Source organism: Anguilla anguilla, chromosome 2 (assembly GCF_013347855.1).
Source record: "Anguilla anguilla isolate fAngAng1 chromosome 2, fAngAng1.pri, whole genome shotgun sequence".
Lineage (NCBI taxonomy): Eukaryota > Metazoa > Chordata > Actinopteri > Anguilliformes > Anguillidae > Anguilla > Anguilla anguilla.
The window spans coordinates 23,427,441-23,441,158 of NC_049202.1; the positions used below are offsets into that span (position 1 = coordinate 23,427,441).

General features: G+C 45.7%; 1 protein-coding gene across 3 annotated transcripts in view; it reads left to right on the forward strand.

Annotated features, from left to right (window-relative positions):
• The window catches only part of atrnl1b (attractin-like 1b), a 252,548-nt gene that overhangs the window by 173,075 nt on the left and 65,755 nt on the right, over positions 1 to 13,718 (forward strand). For all 3 annotated transcript variants that reach the window (XM_035404118.1, XM_035404116.1, XM_035404117.1), the window contains exons 22-24: positions 1,837 to 1,931; positions 2,465 to 2,543; positions 3,874 to 4,031. In XM_035404118.1, the coding sequence (XP_035260009.1) occupies positions 1,837 to 1,931; positions 2,465 to 2,543; positions 3,874 to 4,031 (332 nt within the window). The remainder of the gene's footprint in view (positions 1 to 1,836; positions 1,932 to 2,464; positions 2,544 to 3,873; positions 4,032 to 13,718) is intronic.

The window sequence follows — 13,718 nt, forward strand, 5'->3', positions numbered from 1 at the left end:
GAGCAGAGTCCACTTTAATTAGGCGGGCACCTTCAGTTTCATTATGCCGATGAGCTTAGTGCCAGTGGTGTCAGACTGACTTCTGTAGCTGGACCTGTATAGAATTTATCAATACAAAAGAGCCTTGACAGGGATGGACAAATAATTAATGCATGTGGTGGGGCTCTGGGCTTGATAGCCCAATATTATTTATCAATAATTACCAATGACTGAAATTAAAATATGGGGCAAGGCAGCAAGACAGTCAGGCCTCTTTTCTTTCTGAGCTGTTTGCTATCACTATAGAAATTGCAGCCACCATGTGTAACTACCAGGAAATGATCTTATCTGGAAATTTTTTAAATAATTATTTTTAAACTGAATTTACTATTAATTTCTGTATGGTGACCCTCAGTTGGTTCTGTCTTGTTTATATTGTTAGGCAGGAGTTCCCACATGCATTATGGGAACTCCTGCCTAACAGTATAAACCAGGCAGAACCAGCTGAGGGTTGGCAAGGTATACGGCAAGGTATACAGTTAGGTAGACTGTAGGGATGTATCTGTACTCAATTACCCTATTTGGAAATGCAGATGTTGCATTGTATACAGATATTTATTTCTTCTTGAAGTTGACTAATGATCATTTTAAATGTTCCCTCTTTTTTAATTCATTGGTAAGTTGTGGAAGTCCCATTGTTCCAGAGAAGACCTGGTGATTTGTTATCCTGTCAGCCTTTAACTGCTGGGAGTGGGCGGGGTCTGCTGCTGAGCCAGTCTAGTGGTGGGAATTTCAGTTCCTTTCAGTGATTTGAGTCATTTGTTTCAGTTCACTGTAAAGATTTGTTTGCCAATTGTTTTGGTGGTAATTAGGTTTAGTCATTTGTTTGTGAACAATGAAATGGACCCATTTGCAGCCTGTAAGATGACACCATGGCCAATTATGCATCACCTATGGGAATCCCAGCTGCAGCACAGACAGGATTCTGGACACATCACCAAGATCCAAGAACCGGTGATTTAGCTGGATGGCCCTTAGTGGCCCCTCATACCGGACTTGTTGAAACCAGGGTGCACACGTCAACACACGGACTCATGCATGCAAGCACACACTGCTTGATTTACAAAATCAAAAGGTGGGGACTGCAGTTAACAATGAGAGATGGTGCACAGTACAAGTGTTTCTGGGTTCCAATTTGGAGTATACCGGTCAGGTCCTCATCACTAATGAGGACCATTATGACATCATTACCCACCTGTGTGATAGTCAGGTGTTCTCATCCCTCACCTTGCTTACATTTGTAGTGGGGAAGCTGCCGCAGTTGAATCTGCTGGTGAGGCATAACTACATTACAAGAAGAGCCAAGGCAGTCTGGTCTGAATGTCTCTGCTGTGTGCTCAGTGCTACAGTGATTGTTATTGTAAAGTGACCTTGTACCTGTTTTGATTTAATTTAATATTAAATGAGATTAGCGTGCAATTTGTGAAATTTTGTTATTCTTTAGACCTGTTTGACCCACAAAAGTGCTCCTTCCCCCGGAAATGCTTTTGATTGCTTGATTGATTTACCAAGGTAATTCAGTGAGTAGCTAAGTGTACAACACTGCAGTGTGTTAGGTGACCTGCTGACCTTTGATTTGTACAAAGAGGTTTTTGTTCAGCGTAGCAACTGTCATTTACATGATTGTTTGTCAGACCAAAACCCAGCCGTCTCTGGATCTCATTTTTAAGCATTTGTTTTCCTTTGGCTCTGCTTTTTTTCTTTGGGTCCAGTGGCATGTTGTGTTCTTGCAGTGTGGCATTTATATTCTGTGCGGTTATGAATTTACCTGTGACATTTTGCTGTAATCCCCAACAGATAACCTGCTGATTGACTACCAGTTCACGTTCAGCTTGCTGCAGGAGGATGACCACCACTACACTGCCATCAACTTCATGGCCACACCCGAACAGGTATGATAATGCTCGCACCTGGGCAGGCAGGCTCACTACACATGAGAACAGGTATGCTTTCCATCACCCACTGTCACTCGTGGCATGTGTGAGTGGCATTATGGCTTATCGATGACTGGAGGACTTGCCATTTTTCTGGCCAGAATAGTAGTCAGATACTGACATGCAGTACTGTAATCTGTCAACAAGCACACTTCTATTACCCCAGCGTTATTCATCTGTCTGGTAAAAATGTATTTGTACTGTATTTGTACTGCTCTTTTCCTGGAGGTAGAGCTGGTGTCTGATTTATGCAAGAGTTGTTTATTTTACTCTGTCAAATTTAAATTTTACTTCAGGTACTGCTGTTCTGTTCCACGTGGAAATGGCATTGCAGTTTTTATAATCAAAATCGATTTTATAATCAAAAACTTAATGGAAACACAGACCATGTCTGAACAGGCACTGTGATGTACCTTTGTCTAATATTAGCCTTGTGGGAGCTTTAGCATGTGTAAAATAATAATGTGATGAGCTTTTGTTTCCTTTGTTAGACCAATAAGAACCTGGAGATGTCAATCAATGCTTCAAACAACTTCAACCTCAACATCACCTGGTCTGTGGGCTCCACAGGTAAGATCCTGCAGACAGATCGCGTCCACAGATTCCAGGCCAGCACAAAGGTAGCGCTAAAACCTGCAGGACCTGTGATCCTCTGGTGCTGGACTGACCTCAGTCCAGCTGAGGAGGGTCATAGCTTTGATGGGTCCATCCTGGCGGTGACTCTGTGCACCTCCAGCTGTACACGTGCGTGGACACAGGGGCACACGGGCACAGCAGTGCCATCTTTCTGTGTTTAATATTCCCTGGTGAGGACTGCCTCCTCACGGACCCATCAAGCAGGGCTCTGAATCTGCGCACAAGAGCTTCTGCGATTTTAATTAAGATAAACGCTCACAAGCACAGCTGCAACCATAGCTGCGATTTTGACCTCTTTTGTTTCAGAACATCAGATGAGAATAACAATGCACAATATGTGAGTGTGTATGGGAGGATTAAAATATTTCACTCACACAAGACACGGTTATCATGAGCAGTTTTACAGTGTCCATTTGTTCACTGGTCATATTAAACAAATGTATTTCTAATAGTTTGAATCATAGATGGTCTTTGTCTAACAAATCTAGGACCTGTTTTTGTTATTTTAAAACAAAATAAACCTTTTGAGCAGCGTACTTCGTAGCATACTGCAGACTGTAAGTAAACACTTGGTTAATCACAGGCAGTGTTTCATTTTGTCTGTTTGACAGTCATCATCCTTGATCATGACTGAACCCTGACATGTGATATAATACATTATTCATAAGAACATAAATGCCATATGTTGTGTGAATTTGCTAAGTCAAAATGAGGAGCTAAAGCTTTTCGTGTAGATTGCGTATTTCACACTAAATTCTAAAATGCAACTAAACTCTGAGAGTCACAGTCCCACTTAGACAGGCACAACAGTCTCACTCAAACAGAATAACTTAAACACAGAGCCACATTCAAACACAGTCCCACTGTAACACAGTCACATTCAAACACAGTCCCACAGTAGCACAGCCACATTCAATCACAGACCCACTGTAGCACTCTCACTCAAACACAGTCCCACTGCAACACAGACACATTCAAATACAGTCCCACTGTAACACAGCCACACTCAAACACAGTACCACTGTAACACAGCCACACTCAAACACAGTACCACTGTAACACAGCCACATTCAAACACAGTCCCGCAGTATGACAGACACATTCAAACACTGTCCCACTGTAACACAACCCCATTCAAACACAGTCCCGCAGTAGCACAGCCACAATCAAACACTGTCCCACTGTAGCACAGCCACACTCAAGCACAGGCCAGCTGATCTCTGTGCCAACTGACAGTGTCTCTCTGTGCCCCTTGGCCCTCCAGCTGGGACCATATCGGGGGAGGAGGTCCCCCTTGTCTCCAAGAGTAACATCCAGGATTACCGAGACACCTTCTCCTGCGAGAAATTCAGCTTCCGCACAAACCCCAACATCACATTCTACGTCTATGTCAGCAACTTCTCCTGGCCCATTAAGATCCAGGTGAGAGCCAGCAATCCCATGCCTGCCTCTGCAGCCAGTTAAATCACCCAAAGTACTCCTGCTGGACCAGGAGCCATTTTACACCTAATGTGGTTTAATTTCAGGTTTCACTACACTGGTGTCCAGTTTCTTTTGGGATCGATTTTAAAATTTCAGTCATCACTTTTAAGGCAAGGCTCAGTCTAGACCCATTGTACATTGCTGATCTCTTGAAAGCATATACCCCATCATGCTCCCTTAGGTCCCCAAATAAAAAATCCTCACTGTCCCAGCCACAAATTTCAAAATAAAAGGGGACAAGGCTTTCCCTGCTAGGGCTCCGATTTTATGGAATAATTTGGCTGATTTTATCAAGGCCTCTGGCTCTGTGCTTTCTTTTTAATCTTACATTTCTTTTGACCCTTTTTTTGCTTCCAACCTTATCTGACTATCTGTATTAGTTTTTTCAGTTTTTATTGCATTTATTCTTTTTTAATTTCTTTATCATATCTATACTTTTGTTGTGTTCTGTGCACCATGTTTGAAAAGTCCAATACAAACACAGTTAATATTATTTATGGAGTGAACCATAGTGCCTGAACTGCCCAGCCACTGGAGTTAAAAATTTACTGAAGTGTTCCTAACATGCTCTGATCAATTTAGCCAAGTGGCATACTATATAGTGCAAATGGCTCACACTAAAAGATTGAGACTAAGGGCAAAACTGATGCATCTAAACCTAGATGAGAGCACTGCATGTGCCATTACTGGTAGCTTATGTACTAGGGATGTCATTTTCATCCCTCATACATGAACATATTTATCATAAAATCCATATACGCAAAGCTAGACTACTGCTGGTAGCATTTACGATAACACACCTGCTAAATTTTAGGAACTTTTGCATAGCAAAAGTTATGGAATTATTTGTATGCGTGAGTATGTGCGTGTGCACTAGCATGCATGCATTTGTGTGTATCTGCTTGAATGTATGTGTATATGTTCCTCCTAAATTAGTTATATGGTTGTCTTCACTGGCTCCAGATATGACAGCAGGTAAAATGAATTTTTTCCATCAATGATCATAGTTACGGTTGCTGATGCCAGTCTGTAACTGCCAGTTGATATATCTGTGCGTGCTTTAGGCTTGATGTATATGCTAAAATTAAACGCATTGAACAATTTCAGTTTTTGAAATCTGCAGTTTCTTTTGGAAACAATATGGCATGGCATGGCATGTGCCACTTTAAAACACTAATGATCCATGAGTTTGCGATGAAGCTATCAATTACTGAAATATGTCCCCAAACTTCAACAAACCACTCCTTCAGAAATATTCATGGTTTAATCTTATGATCCATAAAATTGAAGTGGTGCTAAGTGCTAATATATAACAGCTGACAGACGTTCGAAAGAGGGCTATAAAAGCACACACTGATAGTGGTGTGTGATGAAGGATTTCAGTGTGAGTGCCATTTATGTAGAACTGAGACTGTAGTACATTACTCCTCTGACTGTGAAATGCTCATTTTTAAGGCGAGGTGTGTGATGAAGTATTGGATATGGGGGAGGTGGGGGGTGGGGGGTTGACTTCAGTTTCAGGGCCCCAGAACAATCTAGAGAAGCTATGTTACAGGCCGGTTTTTACACGGGGCTCCACGTGTCCCGTTTTCATTCAGCTGCATGGAACAGAGTAACCTGGGGCCAGGCATCAGGACCTTTCCCCTTCATTCTGATGCGATGGTGCATGAGGGGTGAGGGACTGGGAAAGAGGCGTTTGATCCGTGTATGATGTTTATGTTCTGGGCGCTAGCATGTTTATGTGCCATGCAGACGCAATAATCCAGGGCCACTCTCAAAGCGCGCATCTGATTATCCTTTTACACTGCTGGGAATTCACTGGAGCCACTGGAGACAGACACACATACGGACACTCACACACGTATAAACACAGGAATGCAGCCGCACGCAAACATGCGCACACATGCTCACGACTGTTTGTTTGCTGCTAATAATTAAATCTCCCTGGCAATATTTGTCTAAGCTTCCATTAATTATCATTGAAGATCCTGTGCAGAAAATATCATTTTTAATGGCCATAAAGAACATAAGAAAACAAATGCAATGATAATAGACCTAGTTTATTCAATTGAAATTTTTATTGACTTCTTGTACTGCACAGTATAAGAGGATTAGCCATCAATCTGGACAGTTATTGCATGATTAATGAGGTAGTTACATTTCAGTCAGTACTACAGTATACTCTCTAGTGGGCTGCAAAGCAGAAGTGGATTGAAATCTCTACAGAACGTTCCATCTCAAACCTCCACAACCATGTTTTTTTTTCCAAGACCACGTATTCAGATTTGTATTGTGGATTTATGAACACTTTAAATACAAGGGGAAAAAAGGCTTGTAATAAACAGGCGTGAGGCAACGTTTGCCATTGTAGCTGACAGCGGCGTGTCCGAATGAAAAAAGCCTGCTTTATGGGCAGCTGCTGAAGGCTTGGAGTGGTGTGAGGTTGCATGGGGTAAGGCAGACGGGCCGCAATTGTCCTCCACTTTTTACCGTCGTCATATTAGCATTAACACACAGCTGAAGCGTAACTATACATGAAACCCTGCCAAAGTAAATTCATTTCCGAGAGGCGATTCCGTAAAAAAGTGTATATTTCTTCATCACTGTGCTCAGCTTCACAAGCAAACGTTTTCCTGGCTGTGAGGATTCTTACTCCCCAAAATTATCGCCTGCTCTGCAGATCTCATAAAATAGTGCAATTGTGACTCTTCCCGCGTTTAACGACTGACTTGGTGAATCTGATTACAGTAAATGAAATGCAAGCAAAGAAGCACAGACTGCTTCTGCTTACTTTATCGTTTAAGCCGAAGCACCTCTGGTTCCCTATGTAGCCGCGTTGTTAAACTCCTGCGTTTCTTTGAGCGACAGTTTTGCATATCTAAAAAATGACACATGGTGGGAAATACTTATAAGCCGATTTTCTGTTTTCGTAAAAGAAGCGTCTAAGTGGGCAAACAGCACTCTCCTTAAGCACGGGATGGGATCGTGAGACATTTAACTAAAATCTCATTTCTGAGAGGTAATTCTATAAATTCTCGCATGTCATCGTTGCGTTCGACTCCAGCAACTGCAGCACTTGCACTGTGAGGATTCTCGCACCCCAAAAACATCACCTGCGTTTTGTGTCTCTGAAAATAATTGTACTTTGGGACTTCCCACGGCTGAGACCTGGCTTGGTGAAGCTTATAAATTAGATCAAATAAGATAAGGAGCCATTCCTAGATGTAACAGCAACGCGCAGAGCTCTCGTGACCGAACGTTGGGGTCACTGTGCCCCACTAACCCTACCAACTAATTTTCCTCCCCCGCAGCGCACCCGCCGCTTTTATCGGTTTTCGGATAAGATGGGTTTCTTGTGGGACGGTTTGCTCTCTCCTCGAGCCCCAGTGTGGCTGACGCTCGCACTCCCACTCCCCAGCACGCAGTCTCTTATTTACTCCCAAAGAGACATCATTAGCTCAAATGGCTTTTCCCCTAATTGAATCGCCCGGGTCTACCGGTCAGAGTGACCGAGTGGGCTTCAGTAAATGAATGTAAATTGAAACTGCAAATATTGGGAGTTGGTATTAACGTTTAATGGACACAACAATCAGAGAGTCTGAATCTGTAATGGGAGAGGAGTCTGGCAAAATTTTGCAGCTGTACTGTTATCAGACGCTGTTGGTCTTGTATCTTTTCAGTTCACATGACAGGCAGTAGAGATGTTTGTGTTCCTGGTGGGGGCATGCTGTATGGGGCATCTGTAGATGGGACATTTACTCATTTATGTAGAAGAAATGTTTACATAAAAACATTTTTTTAATGTTTTTAGGCATTTAGCAGATTCTTATCTGCAGCAACTTGTACAGCTTGCTTTTTTATTTTTTATTTTTTAAACATACACTCGCCGGCCACTTTATTAGGTGCACCTGTTCGACTGCTCATTAACGCAAATATCTAATCGGCCAATCACGTGGCAGCAACTCAATGCATTTAGGAATGTAGATATGGTCAAGACGATCTGCTGAAGTTCAAACCAAGCATCAGAAAGGGGAACAAAGGTGATGTAAGTGACTTTGAACGTGGCATGGTTGTTGGTGCCAGACGGGCTGGTTTGAGTATTTCATAAACTGCTGATCTACTGGGATTTTCACGCAAAACCATCTCTAGGGTTTACAGAGAATGGTTTGAAAAAGAGAAAACATCCAGTGAGCGGCAGTTCTCTGGACGAAAATGCCTTGTTGATGGCAGAGATCAGAGGAGAATGGCCAGACTGGTTTGAGCTGATAGAAAGGCAACAGTAACTCAGATACAACCGAGCTATGCAGAAGAGCATCTCTGAACGCACAACATGTTGAACCTTGAAGCAGATGGGCTACAGCAGCAGAAGACAACCCGGTACTGGCAAGGTGTACTTTATAAAGTGGCCGGTGCGTGTACAATCGATATTTAGCTGGATATTTACGTGTTTCTGGTTAAGTACCTTGTTCTAGCATAGAATGGCATTGCCTGGGAATTGAACCTACAATTTTGGAGTTGCGACCCCAGTTCCCTAACCATTATGCTACACTACATTGCCTGATCCCCACATAGGCTTTCGTACAGGAACTCAAAAAGCCAATTATGGTACAAATGCAGTATCATTGTATGTTTGATTGAGGACCATCAGATTGGAATAGGCAACCACATGCTCTGCCTATCTATCATATTGCTGTGAGAAAGTCCCAGAGCTTTAACCCAGAACTGCGTGAAAGCACTGAGCTTATTGAATGTGACCCAGATGTGACTGAACACTACTGAACACCAGTCACTGAACCTGGTCAAATGTGTCTGAGCACCACTTAACACCAGTTGTGAATGCCTCTCAGCTGGGCTGCTTCGGTATGGAGTCTGTCACTCACAGTAGCCCCAAGAGGCGATTGCCCCAGTGTCACGGACATATGCAACCGTGGTTCGGCTTGTGGCGCGGTTTAAATCTGACAGCAAATTAGATTCTGGAAAGAACCTTGATCTAAAGTTTTAAATCTTTTTTTTCAGTTTAGGTGCCGTAAGCACTGGGTCACTGGGATAGGATATAAAAGATATTTATTTAGTTTGATGTGAGCAGGGACTACAGGAGTGGGAGACGGCTGTGGCGTTTGATGGTGTTAAACAGAGGTGATCTGCAGACAGCCGGTGCTCTGAATCTGAGGCCTGTCAGCGGAGCGTACGTTCATGGGCCTGGGGGGACATGCCATTCCAGCCGCTGACTTATAGTTCTGCCTCTGTGGCTGTGGGAATCACCCCCTGCCCCTGTAAATGCGGAGGGAATGGACTGTGGGGTGTAGAAAGCGGGATGTAGAGAGTAGGGCCCTGTTATTCAAATCACGGCCCTCAAGGTCCAAGAACTGCTGGTTTTCCACACTCCCTTTACCTGGGAGTCAGGTGTGGATACAGTCCGGTCAATCAGAAGCACTAATTGCCGAATGCCGAACTGCCGAAATCCGTCCTGCTAGAGTTGGATAAGTATCTGCGTTCATTTGCTAATTACATACCGCGTTAGATTTTAAACTTTTCCCTGTGTGGTAACTGTTCTTTGTTTTTAGGTTGTGTTAGGTTTCTTTGTTTTTAGGTTGTGTTAGGCTTCTATCTACCACTTTGATTCTTAGAATTGATAGATTGCGATTATTGCACTATTACAGACTGTGAACCTGTGTAATCAGCGCGTTATTCGACTCAGGTTTTCAGTTGCTAATTAGGTACACTCGGAGCGACGCTAGCGTCGCTCCCTCCTAGTTTATGAGCCAGCTCCCCATTCCAGTCTGTGCTCTCCCCCTCAGAAGGCGCTTCCAGCGACATGGACCCCCTTGACAACGGAACCCCTCTAACCTCTGCTACCCCCCGCTGACCCCCTGTGAGAACTTCACGGTCACAGGGGGGCTATGGAACTGCCAGTCTGCTACGCGCAAGGCAGACTTCATCTCTGCCTATGCCTCCCTCCTATCCCTGCAGTTCCTTGCCCTCACAGAGACCTGGATCACACCAGACAACTCTGCCACTCCTGCTGCCCTCTCATCCTCCTACTCCTTCTCCCACACCCCCCGGCGATCTGGCCGTGGTGGTGGTACTGGTCTACTGATCTCCCCCACCTGGAAATTCTCTGTTCTCCCCCTCCCTGACCTGTCTATATCCACTTTTGAATTCCATCCAGTCTCTATCACCTACCCTGCTAACCTCTATATTATTGTTATTTATCGTCCCCCGGGGCTCCTGGGAAGCTTCCTGGATGAGCTAGACACCCTGCTCAGCTCCTTCCCTGAGGACGGCACCCCGCTGATCCTCCTGGGAGATTTTAACATCCACCTAGAGGCCTCCCAGTCTGCTGCCTTCCTACCACTACTCCACTCCTTCGACCTCTCCCTACAACACTCTCCCCCAACCCACAAGGCAGGCAACCTTCTAGACCTGATCTTCCTGCTCCAGCTCCAATCTTACGGTTACCCCCTGCATACGTCTGACCATCACTTCATCTCCTTCTCCTTCTCCCTCCCCCTCTCTCCACATCCTCGCTCTCCTCCTCCCACCCCCACTGTCACTGTCCGCCGTAACCTCCGCTCCCTATCACCCTCTTCTCTTGCTCCCAGAGTGACTGCTTCCCTCCCCCCTCTTCCATCATTTTCCAAGCTCCCCACTAACTCTGCATCCTCCACCCTAACTTCTTCTCTCTCCTCAGCACTCGACTCCCTATGCCCCCTTGTCCCTAGGCCAGCACGTTCATCCCCTCCCAGTCCATGGATGTCTGACATCCTACGCACCTTAGGGGCGATATAGCTCAGGAGGTAAGACCGATTGTCTGGCAGTCGGAGGGTTGCCGGTTCAAACCCAGCCCTGGGCATGTCGAAGTGTCCTTGAGCAAGACACCTAACCCCTAACCCCTAACTGCTCTGGCGAATGAGAGGCATCAATTGTAAAGTGCTTTGGATAAAAGCGCTATATAAATGCAGTCCATTTACCATTTACCATTTACCTCCAGGGCCAGCCTCCGCGCTGCTGAGAGGAAGTGGGCCAAATCCAGGGATCCATCTGACATCTCAGCCTATCAGTCTCTCCTGACAGAGTTTTCTTCTGCTGTCACTGCCGCTAAGGCAAAATTCTACCAAACTAAAATTCATAACTCCATTTCTAACCCTCGTCAACTTTTCTCTATTTTCTCTTCTCTCCTCAGCGTGCCACCTCCTCCACCCCAGTCTTCCTTCACTGCAGATGACTTTGCAGCATTCTTTGACGAAAAGATTGCAGACAACTGCAGCTCCTTTGCGCCCTCCGCCCCCTCTGCGCCCTCCGCCCCCTGTTTCTCCACATTTTCTCTCCTCTCAGACTCTGAAGTTTCCCAGCTTCTGCTCACCCACCGCCCTACCACCTGCGCCCTCGACCCTATCCCCTCATCTCTCCTCCAGGCAATCGCACCAGACATCCTCCCTTTTGTCACCTCCCTCATGAACTCCTCCCTATCTTCTGGATGTTTCCCCTCATCCTTCAAGAGGGCCCACATCACCCCGCTGCTGAAGAAACCCACACTAGATCCTTCAGTCATTCAGAACTACCGCCCGGTATCTCTCCTCCCTTTCCTATCCAAAACACTTGAACGTGCTGCATCTAACCAACTCTCTGCTTTCTTCTCTCAGAACAACTCGGTCAGTGAGTCACTCCATGCCGCACGAGCAGCCTCCCTCTCCTCTGTCCTGATTCTCCTAGACCTCTCCGCTGCATTTGACACTGTGGAGCACTCTATCCTCCTGTCCTCCCTGGCAGCAACAGGGATCTGCGGCACAGTCCTTGACTGGATTGAGTCTTACCTCTCTGACCGTTCCTTCCAGGTTGCCTGGGCGGGTAAGGTATCACCACCCCGTCCCCTCGCCACCGGAGTTCCCCAGGGCTCAGTCCTCGGTCCCCTTCTCTTCTCCTTATACACCAGATCCCTTGGCCCTGTAATATCTGCCCATGGCTTGTCCTATCACTCCTATGCCGACGACACGCAACTCTTTCTCTCCTTCTCCCCATCGGACACACAGGTCTCTGCCCGCATCTCCGCTTGCCTGAGAGACATACAGAGCTGGATGGACAATCACCTGAAGCTCAACCCGGGAAAGACGGAGCTAATCTTTATTCCTGCTCTATCCTCTCCCCTCCTCGACTTTTCCATTTCCCTAGGGGACACCTTAGTGACATCATCACCCTGTGCCAAGAATCTCGGAGTGGTGATGGACAACAGGCTGTCCCTCTCCAAGAACATCGCAGCAGTAAGCCGGGCATGCAGATTTTTCCTGTATAACATCCGCAGAATCCGCCCCTTTCTCACCACCTACTCAACCCAGCTCCTGGTCCAAGCAATGGTTCTATCCCGCCTGGACTACTGCAACTCTCTTCTGGCTGGACTACCGGCATCTGCCACCAGACCCCTGCAACTCATTCAGAATGCTGCGGCTCGTCTGGTCTTCAACCTCCCCAGACACTCCCACGTCACTCCCCTGCTCACTACCCTCCACTGGCTGCCTGTTATAGCTCGCATCAAATTTAAAACATTGGTCCTAGCATACCAGGCAGTCAAGGGATCAGCCCCAGCATACCTCCACAAGATATTCAAACCCTACATGCCAGCCAGATCCCTCCGTTCTGCTACCTCAGGACGCCTAGCACCTCCCCCTCTTCGCACCTGCACTTCCAGAACACGTCTCCTGTCTGTTCTGGCCCCACGATGGTGGAATGACCTCCCTGTGGAGGTCAGAACAGCTGAGACACTGACCCACTTCAAAAGACGACTGAAGACTCACCTCTTCAGGCTGCACCTCTCCCCATCCCTCCCTACCCCCCTGTAAATGACTGTAAGCTTAGGATTGTAACTAGGCAGCTGTTTCGTAGGTGACTTAGGTGCATTAACTGTCTTAACTACTGCTTGTATTTTTTCTATAGACTGCGTTGTTGCCGTTCTCGTTGTTAGTGTTAATCAGTTTAACCTTCAGGGTCCAAGTTGAACTATGCAGTTGTTCCCTGCACTTGGACCGGTACTTCTCTCTAGGGGTTTCGTCATACTTGTTCCTGGTTATGGTTATACACTTTGTTGTACGTCGCTCTGGATAAGAGCGTCTGCCAAATGCCTGTAATGTAATGTAATGTTCAGTTAATTACCTGGGGGAAGAGAAAACCAGGGCTGGATTTGGATTCAAGGTCCAGATTTGAAATCTGAGGAGTAGGGAGTAGAGAGTGGATGTAGGGTATAGAAAGTGGACTTCAGGGCATGGAGAGTGGGGTGTGTGTGCTATAGCAAGTGGGGTGTAGAGTAGAGGTGGGATACACGGCAAAGGATTTTGCACAAAGGAGATGACACAAAAAATGATTATTTACATGGCTCACAGTTCCCAAACTGTGTATACATTAGTATGGTTAGTTTATTGTTTAAGCAGATGTGCCATCAATTCCAGTGGAGCCACACTGCAATTGTAAATCTGCAAGCTGCTAAACTTGTGCGTTAGTTTACGCAACAGTTTTCGTGCATCTTAAAAATTGTTTTTTTTTTTTTTTTTTTTTAATTGAAGGCCATTTTTCATTGAAAGCACTCTGCTTGAGCCCCAGGGGGGGTCTCGGGGACATCAAAGGTTGAGCCTGGGCTGT